Source organism: Somniosus microcephalus, chromosome 27 (assembly GCF_052327205.1).
Source record: "Somniosus microcephalus isolate GS21.2 chromosome 27, FLI_Smic_1.0, whole genome shotgun sequence".
NCBI lineage: Eukaryota > Metazoa > Chordata > Chondrichthyes > Squaliformes > Somniosidae > Somniosus > Somniosus microcephalus.
Genome location: NC_141013.1, coordinates 9,225,213 through 9,249,205, shown reverse-complemented (window position 1 = coordinate 9,249,205; position 23,993 = coordinate 9,225,213). Strand labels below are relative to the sequence as shown.

Sequence of the window (23,993 nt, the reverse complement as noted above, 5' to 3'; positions counted from 1 at the left end):
CCTCCTTTAAGATGCTCCTTAAAACCTATCGCTTTGACCAAGCTTTTGGTCACCTGTCCTAATATCACCTTATGTGGCTCAGTGTCAAATTTTGTTTGATAATCGCTCCTGTGTGAAGCGCCTTGGGACTATTTACTATGTTAAAAGCGCTATATAAACACAAATCATTGTTGTTTAATGTGTGAAATTCATTGGGACAGAAGGGAGACGGAGAATGTTTCCTCCTGTCTATCTCTGTGAATCACACACACAATCAGTAAATGGTTAACAAATTTGCAAGTGTTGGCAATGTTGCTCTTTCTGCTGTTGCTATAAGCTCCAGCTGATTCCTATTCAGAGCAAGTTCAATTCTCCGTGAAAAAGAATGGCTTGTCTCGGGGAATGACCCCTTCAGGAGCTCACTGCCTCACTCTTACTAACTGATGTCAGGCTTGATCCATGGGGCAAACTGCCTTCAAATCACATGCTTTAAAAAAACAGCCCCTGCAACGTTATTAGGAATGTGCTCTGCTCCTGTTCGTAGGTACGTAATGCAAATATATCAATCTAGGGGCTCAGCGGAGAAATAGAGGGGAGCGATCTGATTTACTGGAACAGTCTGACCATAGTGTGAGAGCACGGGTAACTTGGCATGAGCACAGACTGACATTTCACCTCCTGAGAGACAGACCGTATGGAACATATTACATTAGTGAAACGTTAATGTGATTTGGGAGAAAGGGGCAAATAATTCACTGCTGGGCTGAAATATCCAGCAACAGTTGTTCCCTTGTTCATCTGTAATTCCTCTGCACTATTTTAACACATTCATTACAAATATGAGCCATTCAAAGTATTTACACTACCAGCAAAACAGGCATCAGGCAAGACATCATGGTACAGCTTGGTTCTGCCTGTTGGAAATGGCGATGAACTCCCCTCTCCCGTTAATAGCAGGACCCTTCGGAGAACAGGGCAGCAGGTTTTTGCAAAGCTGCGTGTTGGTTTTTACACCAGCCTGCCTTGTGGTCCCTCTGAATGGTGTTGCCAATCAGTGCTGAATTAGGGGCGGTTTTATGAGGTGGGTCCACATCCACCAGGAACTGGGTTACGAGGTGACCTCGTCCTTTTGAATGTCACTTATTAAACATTATGGGCTAGAAATTCATCTGTTGAGCGCTGCTCCGTAGCGCCATGAAATGGCGATAAAATTGTGGCCGCCGCTCTTTCGCCAGCGTGTGGCAGGTCCCGCCGCGGCCGCCGTATTCCTTTCCCCCTTTGCGCTGCCGGTAACTGGCAGCGCCTTGAAAGAAAAAATGGCGACGCGGTGACATCAATCGACTTAAGGTCACCAACGCGAACCTCGGCCCTCGCGCTGAATTCAGCGCTGGGTCCTAAGCATGCCAAGTTAACCTGGCGTGCAGGCAGGCTGACAGTGGCGATGTCTGCAGCTCTTAAAGGGACACACACATCATTCAGGTAAGTTTGAATTTAAGGGTTTGGACTGGGTTTTTTTGGATTTTATTGAAATGGTGGCTTGCTACAAGAAATGTGAAAAGTTCTTTCTGGAGGGCCTCCTGGCCCCTGTGGATAGAGGGCCACTCTTGCAGTGTAGACCCCCTGCCCAAAGCTGGAGTGCTGCATGTGAGACCGTTGGCGCCCCTTCCCTGGTTTGCTGAGCCATTTGTGTTCGTGCTGAGGCAGTTTTCCCATTTGTTGAAGTTAGGAAGGAAATTCAGCTTTAGCTGCTGAATATTCACATTTGGAACTTCTTTTAAATATTTCTTAAAAGGCCAAAAGGGCTGAAAAATGCATTGATTCACTGCATTTTATTAATTATTGCTTCAGTGTGCGTGGCCCCTTTAATTCTCAGACCTCTTCATTGCCCACAATTCCTTGCGAGCACCACAGCTTCGCTCCCATTGGCTGTGGGAAGCTGCAACGTCGGACCTGGACAGGAACTTAGTCCCGGGTCCCTCCAGCAACGTGCCTTCAGCTGCCTGGGCCCGGAGCTCTGGAATTCCCTCCCTAAACCTCTCTGCCTCTCTCTCCTCCTTTAAGACGCTCCTTAAAACCTACCTCTTTGACCAAGCTTTTGGTCATCAGTCCTATTGTCTCCTTATAATAATAATTCAACTTTATTGTCATTGTACAATGCACAAGTACATGAACAACGAAATGTGATCTTGCAAGCTCCCATGAGTCCCATACAAATAACATTAACATTAAACGTAAATAGCACCGTCCTGGGAGAAGCAAAGCCGCTGCGTCTGTGCGCGCCGCCATTCCATTTCCACCATTCCTCCTGTCCGACAATCTTCAGCCCAATGCCCGGGCCTGCTCACCAACCGCCCCTCCCGGGGCTCCTTCCGTGACCTTCTCACCAACCGCCCCTCCTCGGGGCTCCTTCCAGTGACCTTCTGCACCTGGTCTTCCCTGATGGTCACCCCTCCAGGTACTAACCAGGCCTGGCTCTGCTTAGCTTCCAAGCCTTGCCAGTGACCCTGTCCCTAGTCCCAGGAACAGGGCTCGGTGTCAAATTTTGTTTGATAATCGCTCCTGTGAAGCGCCTTGGGACATTTTACTACGTTAAAGAGGCGCTATAGAAATACAAGTTGGTGTTGTTGAGGGACAGCAATCCTTGAGGGATAGAAATGGGAATATCAAGGGTTTCACTGCACACAGCACGGTGAGGTCCTTCGATAGCTGTTTGGGCAGCAAACAATTCAGCACCAACACAAGGTGAGCACCAGGCCTCACGCACCAGGCCTCACGCACCAGGCCTCACACACCAGGCCTCACGCACCAGGCCTCACACACGTTGGCCAACTTCCACAGGCCTGGGAAGCAGCACAGAAACACATTCCAGCGTTTGGGGCCACTGTATGAGGGAGCAATGTCTGACTGCAATTGTCAGAAGGCACTAGGAGCCAATGTTCTCTTAAAGCTGCGCGGCCATGCAGCCAGCTCATCGGCTTTTAAATAGGAAAGACCGCACCTGCGCGGTATTTTGAATGGGCCCCGCAGCCCCTTAAAGGGGCCACGCACCCAAAAAAAAATTAAAGGGAACATTGCTATGAGCCTCCTGAATGTTTTAAATCACAGTCATTGCAAAATCTGGCACCATGATTAGGCCTAACTAAGGCTTTTGTATTAAAGTTATTGCTGGAAAGTTTATCCTTAGCATTTAATGAAAGCGGGATCCATTTTAAAATCAGTATCATTAGCAAGATTGTAACCCTCCCTGACCCCCAGGAGACCAACAGCTCCCCCAATGACTTAGTGAGCAAAGGCACCACACAGAGCTCTTGTGTCGAGGGACTTGAGCACATAAACCTAGGCTGACACTCCCAGTGCAGTACTGAGGGAGTGCTGCACTGTCGGAGGTGCCGTCTTTTAGATGAGATGTTAAACCGAGGCCCGGTTGGCTCTCTCAGGTGGATGTAAAAGATCCCAGGGCACTATTTCGAAGAAGAGCAGGGGAGTTCTCCCCGATGTCCTGGCCAATATTTCTCCCTCAACCAACATAACAAAAACAGATTATCCGGTCATTTTCACATTGCTGTTTATGGGAGCTTGCTGTGTGCAAAATGCCTGCTGTGTTTCCCACATTACAACAGTGACTACACTTCAAAAAGTACTTCATTGGCTGTAAAGCACTTTGGGATGTCTGGTGGTCGTGAAAGGCGCTATATAAATGCAAGTCTTTCTTTCTTTCTGATCCCTGGCCTGTGCTGAGTTAGCTGACCTCATTGGGTCGCTACACTTGGCCTGAGAGGCCCCTGTCTCTGGGAAGGGGGGATAAGAAAAGAAACGAGCCAGGTGTTTCTGCTCTTGATCACTATCCAGTATCTGCTGCTGAAAACTGGACAGGATCTGGCCCCCCCCGCCCCGCCCCTCCCCAGTCGAACTGTCTCAGTGGTCACTTGGGCGAGGGGCCCTGGCCTTCAGGAGTCAGTGTTTATGGGCGGAAAAGGGGAATTTTTGTTAAAAAAAAAAGAAAGCAGAGAGCAGTGAGCCTCAGGAATGTGTTGCCTGGTGCGGTGGGCGCTGACTCTCTGCATTCGAGAGGGAGCTGGACCGGGTCCTGACTGGGGCAGAGATCGCTTCATAGAGAAGGTCAGTGTCTTTATAGAGAACACTCGGTCCGTGTGATTCCCGGACTGGTTTTCCAGAGTTTTTCCTCCTTATTGCCCTTGTTATTTTTTCTCTGTATTTTTTTTACCTCTCCCAGGAGATTACAGGGCTGCAGGGAAGAAGTGTCTAGTCACGATGCTCCGGCCTCATGGTGTGGGACAGGCTCAATGGACCACCTGGTCTTTACCAGCCTGTCAATGTTGTATGTTCGTATGTAACATCCTTATTTTAAATGGTCCAGACACAGATGAATGCTACTAGCCCCTTCCCCTCCCCCTTCCTTCTACCCCTTCCCCGTTAAAGGGGCCACGCACCCAAAAAAATTTAAAGGGGACATTGCTTACAAGCAACTCACTTGCATATTAGGAGCGGTAGTGTAGTGGTAACATCAGTGGGTTAGTAATCCAGAGACCTGCACTAATAATCTAGAGATGTGAGTTCAAATCCCACCAGCTGGGGAATTTTAATTCAGTTAATCAAATAAATCTGGAATAAAAAGCTAGTATTAGTAATAGTTACAGGAAACTTTCTGATATCCGGCACTGACTGGACCGAGCTGGTGCCATAACATCAAAAGTGCCGGACATACCAGAGTTAATGTTTAAACATACGGAACTGTGAAAAGCTCCGTGTGAAGCAACAAATCCTGTTGCTTAGCAACAGCTTCAAAACAGTCAGCTGCAGCTGCAAGCGTCTGAAGCTGTTGCTATGGCTACAGACCTTGCAGTGCTTGACTGGGAAAAAAAAAAGCAACGAGAACTGAAAAAACATATAGAAAACGGCTCCTGATTTTTGCCGTTAGATCGAGTATTCCGGACATATAACCTCCGGATAAACCAAAGTTTCCTGTATCGGATTGTTGTAAAACCCATCTGGTTCACTAATGCCCTTTAGGGAAGGAAATCTACCATCCTTACCCGGTCTGGCCTATATGTGACTCCAGACCCACAGCAATGTGGTTGGCTCTTAACTGCCCTCTGAAATGACACTCAGTTGTAACTCACCACATGGACTGCAGTGGTTCAAGAAGGCAGCTCACCACCACCTTCTCAAGGGCAACTAGGGATGGGCAATAAAGGCTGGATGCTCACATCCCATGAATGATTTTTTTTTTAATGATTTCCAAAAGCACATTTTTGTGTTAGAATGTTGAGTGCTGGTTGGGAGGACGTCAGTGGTTTACTGGAGTTGGACGGTGTGTGTTGGAGCTGAATCACATCGGGAGAAACCATCATTAGCCCGGGGTGCTTTAATGATCTTGTCGTTTCAGCTGTGCGCTGTAATTAAACTGTCTCGCGTTAGTCAGATTGAGAAACTCCTGCAACCCCAGCTTGCTGCCCTTTCAACAGCCTTCTGTGGGAGGATGGTGCAGTTAATTAATACATTCATTCGTGCTGAAGGTAAACACCCTTTTATATTTTCCTTGTACTTCCCAGTACCGACTGCCCTCGAGAGAATTGCTGGGTAACCTTCCCTCATTAATCCCTCTCTTTCTCCTCCCCCTCATCCTCTCCTGAAGGTGTTGACTCTCACGGTACGATCCCACAGGCGTCCAGGGCCATTCTTGTGTGGTCCTAGACAGTGCAGACTATTTGCCTGTGGAAGGTGTCACAGCCCAGCCCAAGCAAGCCCTCACCCATTGTCCACATAGCCAGCAGGAGTCACTGAATAGCGATGAGCAAGGGCAGCCCTCGTTGACTTGGTGTCTGTGTCAATGGGATGCTGAGGATAATTGTAGAGTTCCTACATTACAACAGTGACTACACTTCAAAAAGTACTTAATTGGCTGTAAAACGCTTTGGGGACGCACTGAGATCGTGAAAGGCGCTCTAAAAATGCAAGTTTTTCATAAGAACATAAGAAATAGGAGCAGGAGTAGGCCATTCGGCCCTTCGAGCCTGCTCCGCCATTCAATGAGATCATGGCTGATCTTCTGCCTCAACTCCATTCACCAGCCCTATCGCCATATCCCTTGATGCTTTACTAGTCAGAAATCTATCGACTTCTGTTTTGAATATACCAAACGACTGAGCCTCCACAGCCCTCTGGGGTAGAGAATTCCAAAGATTCACCACCCTCTGTGTGAAGAAATTTCTTCTCATCTCAGTCCTGAATGGCCTACCCGTTATCCTGAGGCTGTGGCCCCTGGTTCTAGACTCCCCAGCCAAGGGAAACATTCTCCCAGCATCCACCCTATCAAGCCCTGTAATAATGTTGTATGCTTCAATGAGATCCCCTCTCCTTCTGAATTCAAGAGAATACAGGCCTAGTTTACTCAATCTCTTCTCATACAACAGTCCCACCATTCCAATTCCTGTTGCTGCCCCTGCACAGAGCAGGCTTGAACCTGGGGACTTTCTGGTCTATTCAAGGCCAAGTTCTACACCAATTCCCAGTGAGCCACTGAAGGAGCCTCAAATACTAATATAATAGCAAAATACTGCGGATGCTGGCAATCTGAAATAACAACAGAAAATGCTGGAAATACTCAGCAGGCCAGGCAGCATCCGTGGAGAGAGAAACAGAGTTAATGTTTCAGGTCTGGGGCCCTTCATCAGAACTGGAAAAAGCTGGAGATGTAACAGATATTAAGCAGGTGCAGAGACGGGGTGGGGGGGCGGTTAGGAGGGGAGGAAGGAATAGAAAGAACACCCTGTACTTTTGTAAAAGGCAGGAAAGATAAAATGTTGCAAATGGGAATGGCAAAAATCATACAGCATGAAAAATGGGGGCAGGGATTATTATCTGAAATTGTTGAACTCGATGTTGAGTCCGGCAGGCTGTAAAGTGCCTAATTGAAAGATGAGGTGCTGTTCCTCGAGCTTACGTTGAGCTTCATTGGAACAATGTAATAGGCCGAGGACACAGAGAGATCAGAGTGGGAGTGAAGCGGTGAATTAAAGTGACAGGCGACCGGAAGCTCAGGGTCACCCTTACGGACTGAACGGAGGTGTTCCGCAAAGCGGTCGCCCAATCTGCGTTTGGTCTCCCCAATGTAGGGTCAGGTCAAGATGGCGTCCGTGGCGGTCGCAGGGTAAGCGCTCTCCCTGAGTCGGTCGGCCCACTCCTGCTACAGACACTGTGCATCGGCGCTGATGAGTTCGGTGAGTCGGCGGGGAGTCAGCAGAAGCAGCGATGGAGACCACGACGACCCGCTGTAGCACGGCAGCCGGCAGCTCCTCGGCGGGAGGCTCGGAGATCGAACCGGTAGGAGGGGAGGCGGCCAGCGGACTGAGGGCGGGAAAAGCAGGCCCTGGAAGGTCGGACACCGTGGGAGGCTCGGAGGTCAGACCGGGTGGAAGGAGAGCCAGGGAGAAGCAGGCTGTGGTATCTTGAGGTGGCCATAGATGGAGACAGACACAGGTTAACTCCTTAACATAGTTTAATCAACACTTGCACATAAAAGCTTCTGCAATGAGGCAGCAAAAACAAAGAGTACCACCAGTACAGATCATACTTAACTCAGGAGACCAATTGCCACAGCACCACCTGGTGGATCAGGTTACTCATAACCTCCCAGGTTACTACACTCCTCCCCCCTTAAGATTGCCGTATGCAATTCTTAAACAATAACCCTTACTAGGTACTACGTTTTAATTAACCAGTATGCTCTAACCATGGTTAACCCCTGACTAATTTAACAGGTTTGTATAAGTCTTTCTGGTTGCTTGCGAATCCTTTGTGAACGTCTTAATTCCACTTGTGGTGGATTCTCAGATTCATTCGCACTTGAGATTGGAGTAGTCTCTGATATTGGTTTTACTCTGTCCCGCTGTGGCCTGGCAGTACCAGTGTCCACTGGCACCTTATAAGCCGTGCTGGGTCCTGGAACAGCCTCCTCTACTGCCCTTTGTTCCATCTGAGGCAGTTCCCCCTGCTGCCAGCTGAAAAGCTGATCCACATGCCGACAAACCCCTCGACCATCCCCTAGTAACACGGAGTACAACACAGGTCCTGTAATGTCCTGGATTAGTCCTGGTATCCATTTAGGTCCATAACCGAAGTTCCGGGTGTACACAGAGTCTTAGTAGGCATGCGAACAGGTCCCTTGACCTTCAGATTCTTCTCTTTGGCACCACGAATTAGATCGGCACAAACTTTCTCAAGTGATTTTACATTTCGGCTGGTCAAGGTAATTCTAATGCGGTGGATTGCAACCTCCTGTTCCACAGGTGCTTTGCCAGTATCTTTAAATGCCATGGTAACTTCCTGACCGACTTATCCGTCGACTCTTTCGGTTGTGACTTTGAAAGTGAACGAACAGCGGTGAGTCAGGAACACGGCAGCAGCCCTCAGCTCCGCGCGGGCCCGCAGTCACAGCTAACTTATAGTCACCACACACCCTTACGTTACCGTCGGGCTTCAATACCGGGACTATTGGTGCCGCCCAGTCTGAAAATTTCACTGGTTCTATTACTTTGTCCTTTAGCAGGCGATCTAGTTCCGCCTCAACCTTGGTTTTCATTGCAAAAGGTACCGACCTTGGTTTAAAGAAACGAGGCGTGGCATCACTGGCTACATGAATCTTGGCTGTGGCTCCCCTTAAGGTGCCCAGTTCGTCCTTGAACACTAACTCATGCTTCATCAGCACTTCTTGCAGTGCCTCTGTACTGTCCTCCATTTTATTCATTGCCTGCCAGTCCACACTCAACTCACTGATCCACCCTCGCCCTAACAGGTTTGGCCCTGACCCTGCTACCACTACCACCGTAAGCTCTTTGGTGACTCCTTTGTGTTCCACTTGTACTTCGGCCACCCCCAAAATGTCCACCTTCTGTCCTGTGTAGGTTTTGAGACTAATGGGGCATGTACCTAGCTCTGGTACTTTTGCTTCCCCCCATAGCTTGGCGTACTCAGTCTGCGACATTATGGTTACACTACATCCGGTGTCAATCTCAAACTTTACTTGACCTCCGTTCACTATCAAATACTGAGTGAGAGGGGGTACGTTGGACCTTGAAGTGTCTATTCTGTATATAGTGAAAACCTCCTCACTAGACTCACTAGACTCTTCCTCTTGTATGTAATTTGCCCGCTTTGTGTACTTCTCCCTCCCCCCTTTAGCATGCTTTGCCCCTTTAGCACTGCTTCTCTCACTCACTGCCCTTTTACAGACTTTCTTTAAGTGCCCTATTTTTCCACAATTGTGGCACTTTGTCTTTGCAAACCTGCAGTCCTTTGCATAATGGCTCGTCCCGCCACATCGGTAGCAATCCCCAACCCCGACTGGTGGACTTTTCGCGCCAGCTTCCATCTTGAAAACAGCTCCTCCCACTGGTTTACTCCATTTCTCCTTGCTCATACTGTTTAAGTCCTTAATGTCCTTGTTAGCCATCTCCATGGCTTGTGCTTTTTTAAGTGCCGTCTCAAACGTTAATCCTTCTTCTGACAGCAACCTTTGCTGTATACTGTCGTCGTTAACTCCGCATACTAGTCTGTCCCTTAACATGACTGTGAGCGCATTTCCAAAATTACAGTCCTGTGCGAGCTTCCGAAGCTCCTCCACATACTCAGTAACGCTTTCTTCCGGCCTCCGAATCCTCGAATTGAATTTCCATCTCTGTACTATTTCACTAGGTTTCGGATTGAAATGATTCTTTAGTAGACTCACCAACTCGTCAAAAGATTTTTCTCCTGGCCACTCCGGGCTCAGCTGATTCCTCATCCGTGTATAGGTTTGCGCTCCCACACAACTCAATAACATGGCCCTTTTCTTTTCAGCCCTGTCCACCTCGTTTGCCATAAAGAAATGGCCCAGTATTTCACAATACTCCTCCCAAGACTGCGACTTGCTGTCAAAAGGTGCCACGGAGCCTACCATTCCTGTCATCTTTGGAGTCCGGTCATTCAGCCAAAAAATCAAACTCCGTTTCGACTCCCGCGGCCTAGCCTCGTGCTTTTCCGACTAGTTTGCTAACCAACCCGAGCACCTCTTCCGAATACTCCAAAACTCTTCCGTCCTTTATTCTCGTCGCCATATGTGGTATCTTGAGGTGGCCATAGATGGAGACAGACACAGGTTAACTCCTTAACATGGTTTAATCAACACTTGCACATAAAAGCTTCTGCCATGAGGCAGCAAAAACAAAGAGTACCACCAGTACAGATCATACTTAACTCAGGAGACCAATTGCCACAGCACCACCTGGTGGATCAGGTTACTCATAACCTCCCAGGTTACTACACAGGCCCCGGGACGTCGGTACCACGGCGGCTGAAGATTGTTGGGCAGGAGTGCGGGAAAGGCGGAGCGAGGCGAGAGCGGACCCTATTGTGATGGCGCCGATGAAGATGGCTGCCGTCCTTGCGGGCTCCGTGCGTACCAGGCAGCTAAGTGTCCTTTGCTGCTTGGTGCGCTCGGCTCGTTAAGAAAAAAGCATTTCACTGACTGGATTTCACTTGCTGTATTTGGTTATGTGACAAATAAAATTGAAATTGAAATTGAAATACTTCTCCTCGGTCCGTCACTAGGGTGTGTGTGTAAAAGGTCTCTGATTTTTTCCTTACCCCTGGCCAGGCCATCCCATAGAGAAATGGCAAATCTGTTACTGAAGGAAGGAAGGAAGGAAGAATTTGCATTCCTATAGCACCTCGGAGTTAGAAGTTCATGGGTTCGAGCCCCACTCCATAGACTTGAGCACATAATTCCAGGCCGACAGTCCCAGTGCAGTGCTGAGGGAGTGCTGCACTGCCGGAGGTGCCGTCTTTCGGATGAGACGTTAAACTGAGGCCCCCGTCTGCCCTCTCGGGTGGATATAAAAGATCCCACAGCACTATTTTGAAGACGAGCAGGGGAGTTCTCCCCAGTGTCCTGGCCAATATTTATCCCTCAACCTAAACCGGAATCAGATTATCTGGTCATTATCACATTGCTGTTTGTGGGAGCTTGCTGTGCGCAAATTGGCTGCTGTGTATCCTACATTACAACAGTGACCACAATTCCAAACTACTTAATTGGCTGTGAAGAGCTTTGGGAGGTACTGATGTTGTGAAAGGTGCTATATAAATGCAAGTTCTTTCTTAGGGTGTTTGGTGATATGATAGGTCGTCCATAACCTCAACTCATTGGAACTCTCACTATCACAGCGTGCCATGTACATTATAGTCAGACAGTGCCACTTTGGGAACGGTTTTACATTAAGTTACTGCTCCCAACACAATTGAAGAAGGTATTGGGAATTTGAGTCTAATGGAAGGAAAATTGTGAGTTGACCTTGGAGATTTCGTTACCCTCGAGGGTCGCATCGCAAGGCACTAATTTGTAAAATCTACCTCGTCTGTCACCACATTGTAACAACAACAACTTGTATTTATATGGTGCCTTTAACATAGTAAAATGTCCCAAGGCGCTTCACGGGAGCGATTGTCAAACTAAATTTGACACCGATCCACATAAGGAGATATTAGGGCAGGTGGTCAAAGAGGGAGGTTTTAAGGAGTGTCTTAAAGGAGGAGGGAGAGGCGGAGAGGTTTAGGGAGGGAATTCCAGAGCTTAGGGCCCAGGCGGCTGAAGGCACGGCCGCCAAAGGTGGAGTGATTGAAATCGGGGATGCACAAGAGGCCAGAATTGGAGGAGCGCAGAGATCTCGGGGGGGTTGTGGGGCTGGAGGCGGTTACGGAGATAGGGAGGGGCGAGGGTCATGGAGGGATTTGAAAACAAGGATGGGAATTTTAAAATCGAGGCGCTGCCGGACCAGGAGCCAATGTAGGTCAGCGAGCAACAGGGAGGGTGATGGGTGAGCGGGACCTGGTGCGAGTTAGGACACAGGGCAGCAGAGTTTTGGATGAGCTCAGGTTTACGGAGGGTGGGGGGTGAGAGGCCGGCCCGGAGAGCCTCGGAACAGTCAACAGGAGAACGACTGCAATTCTTTTTGGATGAAGAATCAGCCATTTCACAAGGTTCCGGCTGCCTCCCCTCCCCCCACAAGCGCCGTGCTCAGGAATCACATTCAGATACAACAGAAAAGGAGAGAGTCCAGCATGAATCTTTTATCACAAGAGACTAAAAGGGAGGTGGTTGGGAACTCCTTATCTAATGCACCAAGAGGTTTGAAAACTAGGTCACCGGGCAATTAATGATCAGACTCCATCTGTCAAATTAAACCAAACAGGGAGCAGCCAATTGGAAGCATTCAGGAAATTAAGAGGCAGTGAGGCCTGATCTCCAATACTTCCAACTAAAATCCCAGGAGATCTGCGAGCAAATGATCAATACCAAACCGAAAATAGGGAAAAAATGTTCAGTTCCCTTGTTGAGGAAGATTGCAAACAACAGATATAAATCGCGAATCGAAAGCTCGCTTTCAGATTCATTTCTCAGCTCTTTACTGACTGGCAACAGAATCATTCGCCCCCCTAAACACGCTGGAGACATTGCAAAAACCAACAGCTGACTACTTAATCATCGAGCGCCTATACATACTTTCAATAATTGCCTGTTGCTGCTGATAGTTAACAGCAAATCCTTCATGAGCTTTGGAGCACTCAGATACAGACAGACAGATAAACAACAACAACAACTTGTATTTATATAGCGCCTTTAACAGAGTAAAATATCCTGAGGCACTTCGCAGGAGCGATTATTGTATTGATTTCTATGTGGGTTCAATGACGACACATTGATGAAAGAGAATGTCTTTTAACCTAAAGTATGTTCAACTCAGTTAACAGCATTACAGGAGACACCATCTTAGAGATCCATCTAAAAACGAAACTAAAGCTAAACTCCTTCTCTCACATGCCCTCTGCTGGTAAGGCATAAATAATCAAACAGGCAAATATGCTGGTAAGGCATAATAATCAAACAGGCAAATACCATCACTATTTGCTGATATCATTACATCTCCCTTTCTTAAAACAAAAGTATTTTACTTTTATCTAACAACATGTTTTCTTTGTATTACTCTGCATTTTAACTGTAACACTTAATGAACTTACATTATCATTATCATTATCAAGGTTTTTTAACCTTGTTTTGTGTGTTCACATGAAATATGTAAATACACTAAAACTTGAAGAGAGAATAAGATAACATTACTTCCTTCTATAACAAGAGTCCTTAAACTTGCTCAATGAGTCTCTCAGGAGACTTCACGTGTCTTGAGGATTTTCTGATTGATTGTCCTTGAATCTGAGTTGTTGCCTCCGATGATGGTTTCTCAGCTGTGTGATCAGGTTGTTCAACAGTATCAGTCTTTTGACCTGCTGTGTGATCAGGTTGTTCAACAGTATCAGTCTTTTGACCTGCTGTGGTTGGTCCCATGAGAAGATCCCGACGATTTCTTCTCAGAACAGCACCCTCATCTGTCTGAATGGTGTATGATCTTGGTTGGACTTCACTCAGGACAGTTCCCTTCTGAGTCCATATGTTTGTTTTGTCTTTGAACCTTACTTGGTCACCAGTGTGGAGTTCAGGTAGGTTTTGTGTTCCTCTGTCATAGTAGTACTTTTGCTTTTCTTTCTGTTGTTCTTTGAACTTCCTCACTTTCTCCCCCTCTTTTGTTTTCAGGAGGTTCTCCGGGATGGGTAGGTTTGACCTTAGCAGACGTCCCATAAGGAGTTGGGCTGGTGACATACCACACTCGAGCGGTGTTGTGCGGTATACAAGCATGCTCTGGTAGAAGTCAGTTCCACTGTCTTTTGCCTTGTACATCAGTCTTTTCACTGTCTGGACCGATTTTTCCACTAGACCATTGGACTGTGGAAAGTGAGGACTTGACGTTGTGTGGACAAAGTCCCACTCTTTGGCAAAGTGTCGGAAACTTGCATTGTAAAACTGGGGTCCGTTGTCTGTGAAGACCTCGCTTGCCACGCCATGTCTGGAGAATATGGCTTTCATACATGTTATCACAGCATCTGCAGTGGTGGTGTACAGTCTACAAACCTCTGGATACAGGGAGTAATAGTCTGTGACTACAAGATAGTCCTTCCCTTGACATACGAATAGGTCAGTGCCTACCTTCTGGTAAGGTCTGTCTGGCGCTGGGTGTGGCTTTAGTGGTTCTACCGGATTGCTTGCTCGATATTTCAGGCATATTGTGTGTAATAATAATAAATAACTTCCGGATGAAGTTATGTGCACATCACTTCCTGTGAACTGTGAACTCTGTGCATACATCACTTCCTGTGCATACGTCACTTCCTGTGTTTGGACTAGTATAAATACTGAACTGCTCAGTATGGTAAAAGGCCTTCTAGAGGCATGGTGAAGACCGCTCTTGTATATAGTATAATTATAAGTTGCGTAAAGCTTATTTTAAAGTTCCTTGATGTGTGAGACTCTTTTTACATCATTGTGCAGTTTGACACCTCATTTGTCACATCTTGGTTGATTCGTGGCCAGTACATCACCTCTCGTGCTCTTTTCTTACACTTTTCGATTCCCAGATGTCCTCCATGGATCCTTTTTAGCATCTCTTTTCTCAGACTCTTTGGGATAACTATTTTACTTCCTTTGTAGATGATGTCTTCGACCACTGATAGTTCCGCCCTGCAGTTCCAGTACTCTGCCATGTCAGGTGAGCAGTCTTGCTTCATGTTGGGCCATCCATCCAAGATGCTTTTCCTCAGTCGTCTCATTGTTTCATCTTTGTTTGTCTCAGTCTTTATGAGCTCCATTTTTGCATCTGCTATAGGCAGTGCACTTGTGATCATGTCCACGTAGGCGTTCACTTTTTCATCCATTTTGGTGTTTGCGGGCTTACTTGGGTCAACAGCTCTGGACAACGTGTCTGCTGTATACATCAGCTTACCCGGTGTGTACGCAACATTCAGTGTATAGCGTTGCAGCCTGATCATCATTCTTTGTATTCTAAGCGGACAGCTATTTAGTGGCTTTTGGAACAATGCAATCAAGGGCTTATGGTCAGTCTCTACACTGATTGCTTGTCCTGCCACAAACTGGTGAAATCTTTCACAGGCGCATGTGATGCTGAGCAGCTCCTTTTCTATTTGAGCATATCGCATCTCCGCGTCTGTCATTGAGCGCGATGCATATGCAATAGGTTGCCAGTAGTCATATTTTTGCAGAAGAACGGCACCGAGCCCATTCTGTGATGCATCTGATGATATCTTGATGGGTCTCGCTGGGTCATAAAACCTCAGAACTGGTTCCTCTGTGAGCAGTTTCTTTAGATCACTCCATGACTTCTCATGCTCATGATTCCATTCCCATTCTATGTTCTTTTCAGTTAGTTGTCTCAGTGGCGCCATCTTTTCTGAGAGGCTGGATATGAATATGAATTTACCCATGTAGTTGATCATTCCATTAAACCTCTGCACGTCCTTTTTGCATTGTGGCTTTGGCATATTCTCAATGGCGGACACCTTTCTGGGATCTGGTCTGATGCCCTCACCGCTAAGGATATCTCCCACGAATATCAGTTCTGTCACCCCGAGCTGGCATTTCTCTCTATTCAGCTTCAGGTTTGTTTTCCTTGTTGCTTCCAGCACTTTTTTCAGTCTCTCGTCATGCTCAGTTCTCGTGGTTCCCCATACTATGATGTCATCCATTGATGTATCAACTCCCTCCAGGTGCTCATAGATCATATGGATAGTTTTGTGATACACTTCAGGAGCTGAGGCAATGCCAAATGGTAACCTTATGAATCTGTATCTGCCAAATGGACTGTTGAACGTGCACAGTCTTGAACTTGCCTCGTCCAGTTTCATCTGCCAAAATCCTGATGATGCATCTAACTTGCTGAAATACTTTGCATTTGCAAACTGTGACATGATTTCCTCACGTGTAGGAAGCTTGAAGTGCTCTCTCTTTATTGCTCTGTTTAGATCTCTTGGATCCAGGCAAATTCTGAGCTTTCCATTCTTTTTGTCCACAACGACGAGGGAACTCGCCCACTCAGTTGGCTCATCTATCTTCTGAATCACGTTCAGGCTCTCCATCCTGTCCAACTCTGCCTTCAGTTGCTTTTGAAGAGCAAACGGAACTTTTCTGCATGGATGTATGACCGTTGGCATACTTTTATCTACTCTGATCGTGTGTTCTCCTGGAAGGCAGCCTAGACCCTGAAATAGGTCGTTGTACTCTTTCATGAATTCATCATAGACTGTCTCTCCTTCGCTTTCCACAACGAGGACTCTCTTTACCAGGTTCAGTCTCTCACAGGCTATTAAACCTAGTATGGCTTGCACATCCTTTGGCACCACGATTAATGCTAGCGTGTGCTCTCTGTCCTTGTGTGTCACTTTGACAATGCATCTTCCTTTCACTGGTATATCAGTACCTGAGTATCCTGTCACTTTCACTTTTATTCCATGTATCTTTGGTCTGGGTCTAATTTTCTTAAAATCAGTCTCTGATATCACATTAACTTGTGCTCCAGTATCCAATTTAAATGGAATGTGTATGTCATTCACTTTTAGTGTCAACATCCAGTCTCTTTTTTTTCTTTTTTGTTTTCAGACACGACATCCACATAGAACTCCTCTATCTCGCTTTCATCTACTGCATGGACCTTGCTTTGTTGCGCTTGGTTCTTACAGCAATGGGCATAATGGTTGTTTTTGTTGCAACTATTGCATGTTTTACCATATGCTGGACACTTTTTTGGTGGATGCTGTGTACCGCATCGACTACATGACTTTCGATTGCCTTTCATTTTTGTTCGCTGGCCACGCCTCTTTTTTCACATTAGCGCTCTTTTTGTTAAACGGTTTGTGTCCGTTCTTTCTCACTGCATCCACGTTGCAGCTACTGTCACTGAACAGCTCCTTTGCCTGCGACTTCACAATCTCTGTAGCCCTACACAGTGCTATGGCTTTTCCCAGGTCTAGATTTTGCTCTCTTAGCAGTCTTTCCCTTAGACCATTATCTGGAATACCACACACCAGTCTGTCTTTTATCAGCGAGTCTGTCAGTCCCCCAAATTCACATGTTTTGCTTCGGTTTCTCAGTTCAGTCACATACTGATCAATAGTCTCTCCCATTTTCTGTACACATGTGAAAAATCTGTGCCTCTCAAACGTCACGTTACGTTTAGGTATGCAGTAGGCCTCAAACTGTTCCATTATTTTATCCAGCTTCATTTTGTCTCCATCAGCAGCGAATGTGAAGTTATTATACACCTCCAGCGCTTCATCACCCACGACATGTAAGAATACTGACGCTTTCATTTTATCACTTTTCTCGTCAGCTCCGATTGCCACTAAATACAACTCCAAACGTTGTTTGAACCTCCTCCAATTTTCAGCCACATTGCCTACCAACTGAAGCTTCGCCGGTGGGTGTAATCCTACCATTTTTTCACTTCGTTAGCTATTCTCCAATGGTAAGTAACGATGTTCTCTTTTGGCTTGCTAATATGTGGAGAGCTGATTTAACTTCAGATTTTTCCTCTTCATCTCTTTCAATCACTTCTGGCACCATGTATTGATTTCTATGTGGGTTCAATGATGACACATTGATGAAAGAGAATGTCTTTTAATCTAAAGTATGTTCAACTCAGTTAACAGCATTACAGGAGACACCATCTTAGAGATCCATCTAAAAACGAAACTAAAACTAAACTCCTTCTCTCACATGCCCTCTGCTGGTAAGGCATAAATAATCAAACAGGCAAATATGCTGGTAAGGCATAATAATCAAACAGGCAAATACCATCACTATTTGCTGATATCATTACAATTATCAGACAAAATTTGACACCGAGCCACGTATTGGGGCAGATGACCAAAAGCTTGGACAAAGAGGGAGGTTTTAAAGAGGAGAGAGAGGTAGGGAGGCGGAGAGGTTCTGGGGGGGAATTCCAGAGCTCAGGGCCTCGGCAGCTGAAGGCACGGCCACCAAATGGTGGAGCGATTAAAATCGGGGATGCGCAAGAGGCCAGAATTGGAGGAACGCAGAGTTCTCGGAAGGTTGTAGGGATAGACAGACAGACAGACAGAGACAGACAGAGACAGACAGAATAAGTTGAGGTCGATGATCAGCCATGATCTCATTGAATGGTGGAGCAGGCTCGAGGGGCCATATGGTCAACTCCTGCTCCTATTCCTTATGTTCCTATAACAGCAGTGTGATCCGTGTCCCCCTCACCGGGTGTTGCAAAGCCTGCTCCCAAGTGTCAGAGGACTGAGTTGTGGGAAAAGGCTAGAAAGATGCGGGATTTTCAGCCTTGGCCACCAAGAGAGGACCATGTGGAGATATGTGCCGGGAAAATTCCTCAGGAGCTGCTCCCGCTCTTCCGGCATTACTGTGGCGAAAAAGCGCGCAGATATGTTTTCTGCCGCACTTCCGGCAGAGGGGGGGGGGGGGCAGCTCGGAGGAATGTCCTGGCCTGTAGAATTAGGAGAGAGAAGGTGTAATTACACCTCGGTGTCAATTTAGTTCCTGTGGAGATGAATTATTAATGTGAAACAGCTTTTAGGGACTGCAATATTTATAATGACATTACTCACAGAAGTGTCCTCTGAACAGGAAGCGACAATATTGTCCACAAACGGGTTCCATTTAATATCCAGCACGTTTCCCTGGTGACCGCAGACTTTAGGGTAAAGAGGATCAATCCGGCCTGTCTGAGGGAGAGAGAGGGTGGTTACTCCAGAACTGATTGGTGTGAAATCTGTGAAAGAAAGAAGTTGCATTTCTATAGCGCCTTTCATGTCCTCAGAACATCCCAAAGCGCTTTATAGATAATGAAGTACTTTTGAAGTGTAGTCACTGTTGTAATGTAGGAAACACAGCAGCCAATTTGCACACAGCAAGATCCCACAAACAACAATGTGATAATCACCAGATAACCTGTTTTAGTGATGGTGATTGAGGGATAAATATTGGCCCCAGGACACCGGGGAGAACTCCCCTGCTCTTTTGAGTAGTGCTGTGGGATCTTTTACATCGACCGAGAGAGCAGACGGGGCCTCGGTTTAACGTCTCATCTGAAAGACGGCCCCTCCGACAGTGCGGCACTCCATTGCCAGCCTTGATTATGTGCTCAAGTTCCTGATGTGGGGCGTGACTCCACAGCCTTCTGATTCAAGAGGTGAGAGTGACCCACTGAGCCACGGCCACAGCTGACATTGCTCCTGAAACAGGGGCAGATGTAATTTCCCTCTACTATCTAGTGAAAGAACAGCGGGAGGTAACTGATTTTCAGACATATTGGCTGCTTCAGTGGCTAAGTGGGAAAGGGCACCACGTGGGTGATTGTAAACCACGCAGACCCAGGTTCCCATTCCCAGCCTGTGCTGTGTCAATGGGTCACAGCTGGGGCACCAGTCGGGATGTTACAATTATCCCCAGCTCTCCTGGGCTAGACAGAGGCAAATCAGTCGAGGTTCCTGCCCCTGTTCATTACCCATAGTGACTCGCGCTGAAAAGTGCTCAAAGAGAAGGCAGAGGAAATCTCGTGTGTTTGTTTATGGATGTTGCGACAGACAGCAGCGGAGGAAATGAACCCTTCAGACAAGGACAGGTTACCGATTCAATGGTGATGCCTGAGCAGTCAAATAGTGTGCTGACTAGGTGAGAAGGGGTGAGGTGCTGGATGGCACCCAGCGCCCATGGAACTATACACCAGTGAGGAGCCATGCCTTCAGGAGAGCAGGGGAGACAAATGAAAGGACATTTTTACAAGCGTATTTAAAACATGCATTTTTCAGGCTGTGTAAGATTAATGGACGACTGTACAGGCACAGCAAAGGAAAACCGAAAGTGCAGAGGTTGCCAGCAGCCAGCTAATTATACAACGCCTGTGCCCCTGAAAATAGCTTTTTAAAAAGAGCCGAGGAGGGACGACAATAACCTGTGCGTTTATATAAAGACAAAAGCAGCATGTTTGCAATGTGAGGCGTTGTTGCAGACGCTGACACTAGGCAGAGCCAAAGAGCTTTCTCTGCAGTTCGACGGTGTAGACCAGAGTTAACGCAGTACAAACAGGCAGAACTTTCAACTTAGGTGGGGCGCATAAATATATAATTGCAAGTCTTTCTTCACTAAAAATATCCAAGTGACGTAAGAAAACTACTAGGCACTTGGTCTAAGCGTTAAACAAACAACATGGAGGTCTAGTTGTGTCCTTCACTAGTTCCTGTTAAGAATGTCCTGCGCAAGCTGGGCCCATGCCCGAGTATTTATACTCTCCCTGGACAGCGCCACCCGCAGGCCGCTCAGTATTATTTCATAAGTCTTTCTTTCATGAATGACTGATTCATGTCACCAAGTACAATACATAGCACCATAATCTTGTTAGTTTCTAGAATCATAGAACACAGAGGAGGCCATTTGACCCATCGTGCCTGTGCCGGCTCTTTGAATGAGCTCGCCAATTGGTCCCACTAAGGAAAAGCTTTCTTGCGCAGCGAGTGGTTGGGATCTGGAATGCACTGCCTGAGAGGGTGGTGGAGGCAGACGCAATCGTGGCTTTCAAAAGGGAGTTGGATAAGTACCTGAAGGAAAACATTTTGCAGGGCTGCAGGGAAATGGCGGGGGGAGTGGGACAAGCTGAAGTGCTCTTGCAGAGAGCCAGCCCAGGGTCGATGGGCTGAATGGCCTCCTTCTGTGCTGTAACCATTCTATGATTCACTCCCCTGCTCTTTCCCCATAGTCCTGCAGTTCTTTCTACTTGAAGAAGCCTAGTTTTGCAGCATTAAAGCTAGTACTGGGCAGTACTGAGTCCACAGGGGGAGAATGTTTTAAAATAAATTATTTTTAAAAATATATAAATATCTTCTTTACATCTGTTCTTGAGTTAGTAACATAATGACTCCAGTCCATTGAACTCAGTGGGAATGCTGTAGCTGTCCGGGTAACTGCTATTTATAGTTCTTCCACAGGGTGGCGATGTTGCCTCTAATACCAATACTGCAAGAACCTCAAGTCAGCCTAAGAAAGGCACAACAAATGTACCTCGTGTCCTCTAGGAATAGGCCAATTTATACACAACTGCACCTTAGCAGCAGAATAATACATTGTGTGCTGCACAGTATAATGTTGCAGCCCTTATAAAGCTGGTTATCCTCCGTTGAGCAACGGTTAAGCGACACCTCGCTTTAAAAATTCTCATCCTTGTTTTCAAATCCCTCCATGGCCTCTCCCTATCTCTGTAACCTCCTCCAGTCCCACAACCCCCCTCCGCCCCGCAAGATATCTGCGCTCCTCTAATTCTGCCCTCTTGAGCATCCCTGATTATAATCACTGCACCATTGGTGGCCGTGCCTTCTGTTGCCTGGGCCCTAACCTCTGGAACACCCTGCCTAAACCTCGCCGCCTCTCTACCTCTCTCCTCCTTTAAGACGCTCCTTAAAACCTACCTCTTTGACCAAGCTTTTGGTCATCCGGCCTAATATCTCCTTATGTGGCTCGGAGTTAAATTTTGTTTTATAACACTCCTGCGAAGCACCATGGAATGTTTTACTACGTTAAAGGTGCTATATAAATACATAATGTTGTTGTTGTTGTTGACTTATGATGAGAAATACCACAGGGGTGTACTAGTATATTTAGAAAAGAGCATTGTTGGAGTGTATCTGGGGAAAAAAGTGCACAAATGTTCCTTTAAAACCCATCAGTCAAGGGGAATGAGGATTGCAGAGGCTGTGTGGCGGTTTGTTTTTGCAGAGGAGACAGTCTGTTGAACGCAGCCTCCATTAGCGCTGAACTCACTGATCCCACTGGGGTGAACTGAGGGAACGACCAGGACTGACCAGCGGCCGAGTTCTTACAGCCCTGTCTCCGTATCTGCTTCCCAGTACTTGTTTGCCTTTGAGAAACATTTAAAGGGGAGGAGCAGCTTCGTGATGGGAGTGCTCGACAACTTTTTCATCTTAAATACTTTCACCGGTAATTTTTTTAAAAATTCTCAGGATGTGGCAACATTTATTGCACACCCTCAGTCGCCCTGAATATTTGCTGGCCGACTTCAAAGAGCTTTACACGTAGTGCGGGAATGGAATCACAGGTAAAGTTGGCAGGTTAAGGAACCTGTTTGGGTTCTTACAACAATCTTGCTGCTTTCGTGCTCAGTTTTGTTTTTAAACCCGATTTGTTGCATTTAGTTAGACAACACGCCGTGTTAGGATTTAAACTGATGCGCTCTGGTCTGTTAGCCCAGCACCATTCCCACTTTACCACCCCGCCCACTTTACATCAGGTGTCAGCCTGGCTCAGTTGGGAGAACTGTTCTCTCTCAGTTTTACCCGAGGATTTGAGTCCATAATCCCGACTGATGCTTCATGCCAGCTGTGGCTCAGTGGGCAGCACGCTCACCTCTGTGCCAGAATCTTATGGGTTCACAGTCCCACTCCAGAGACTTGAGCACAAAAATCCAGGCCGACACTCCAGTGCGGTGCTGAGGGAGTGCTGCACTGTCGGAGGTGCCGTCTTTCGGATGAGACGTTAAACCGAGGCCCCGTCTGCTCTCTCAGGTGGACGTAAAAGATCACACGGCCACTAGTTCGAAGAGTAGGGGAGTTCTCCCCAGTGTCCTGGCCAATATTTATTCCTCAATCAACATCACTTTAGAAAAAAACAGATGATCTGGTCATTATCTCATTGCTGGTGGTGGGAGCTCTATTTTTATTCGTTTATGGGATGTGGGCGTCGCTGGCAAGGCCAGCATTTATTTCCCATCCTTAATTGCCCTTGAGAAGGTGGTGGTGAGCCATCCTCTTGAACCACTGCAGTCCGTGTGGTGAAGGTACTCCCACAGCGCTGTTAGGGAGGGAGTTCCAGGATTTTGACCCAGCGACGATGAAGGATCAGCGATATACTTCTAAGTCAGGATGGTGTGTGACTTGGAGGGGAACTTGGAGGTGATGGTGTTCCCTGTGTGAAATTTGGCTGCTGTGTTTCCCACATTACAACAGTGACTACACTTCACTGGGACGTCATGAAGTCGTAAAAGGCGCTATATAAATGCAAGTCTTTCTTTAATGTAGCGCCGAGAGAGTGCGGTATTGTCGGAGGTGCTGACCTTCAGTGAGCTATTAAACTGAGGCTCTGTGCATCAATACAATGTTACACGTCCCGTGGCATTACTTGAAGAGTTCTCCTGGTGTACTGGCCAACATTCATCCCTCAGCCAACATCACCAGAAACCGACCATCCATTCACCCCACTGCTGTTTGTGGAATCTTGCTGTGCACAAAATTGCTGCTGTGTTAACGAGGGTAATAACAAAAACATAACAAGAGTCACTGCACGACAATCCCTGAAGCTCTTTCAGACATTCTGAGAGATGTGCAGTATCAGTTAAAGTCCTTTCATTTGACCCCCTGACCCCGACTGGAAATGCATTTTTGGGCACGTCGGGTGTGGACGAGATCAGACTCAATGGTGACGCAACCAACAGTGGAATAGCCAGCCAGCACTCAGTGCCCAGATCCACACGCGAAGAATAGCGACTTGGGCAAACTACGAGTGAAGCGAGTGTACCCCAGTCCGGAGTTAATGCCTTCGGGAGAGATGGGGAGAGCATTGATGAAAAAGACTCAGATCAATAAGATATTTGGACTCTAGGGGAATCGAGGGATATGGAGATCGGGCAGGAAAGTGGAGTTGAGGTCGAAGATCGGCCATGATCTTATTGAATGGCGGAGCAGTCTCAAGGGGCCGATTGGCCGACTCCTGCTCCTAATTCTTATGTTCTTAGGTTCTTAAAAGGAACAAACCACTCCGGTCTCACCACACCAATGTGGTTGACTCTTAACTGCCGTCCGAAGTGGCCACTCAAGCCATTCAGCTGTACCAAACTGTTAGAAGGCCCACCACCACCCACTCAGGGCAACTAGGGATGGGCAATAAATGCCGGCCTTGCCAGCGACGCCCACATCCCGAGAATGAATACAACAAATGAACACACGCACGGGCATTAAAGTGGCGGATCGTTGCCTTTAGAACCAGTACAGACCGTTCCAGTGGCACC

At 47.0% G+C, this 23,993-nt stretch overlaps 1 protein-coding gene across 2 annotated transcripts in view; it reads right to left on the bottom strand.

The window, feature by feature from the left end:
- Positions 1–23,993, bottom strand: part of coro2ba (coronin, actin binding protein, 2Ba) — a 248,999-nt gene that overhangs the window by 51,484 nt on the left and 173,522 nt on the right. For both annotated transcript variants that reach the window (XM_085968481.1, XM_085968482.1), the window contains exon 3: positions 18,529–18,645. In XM_085968481.1, the coding sequence (XP_085824607.1) occupies positions 18,529–18,645 (117 nt within the window). The remainder of the gene's footprint in view (positions 1–18,528; positions 18,646–23,993) is intronic.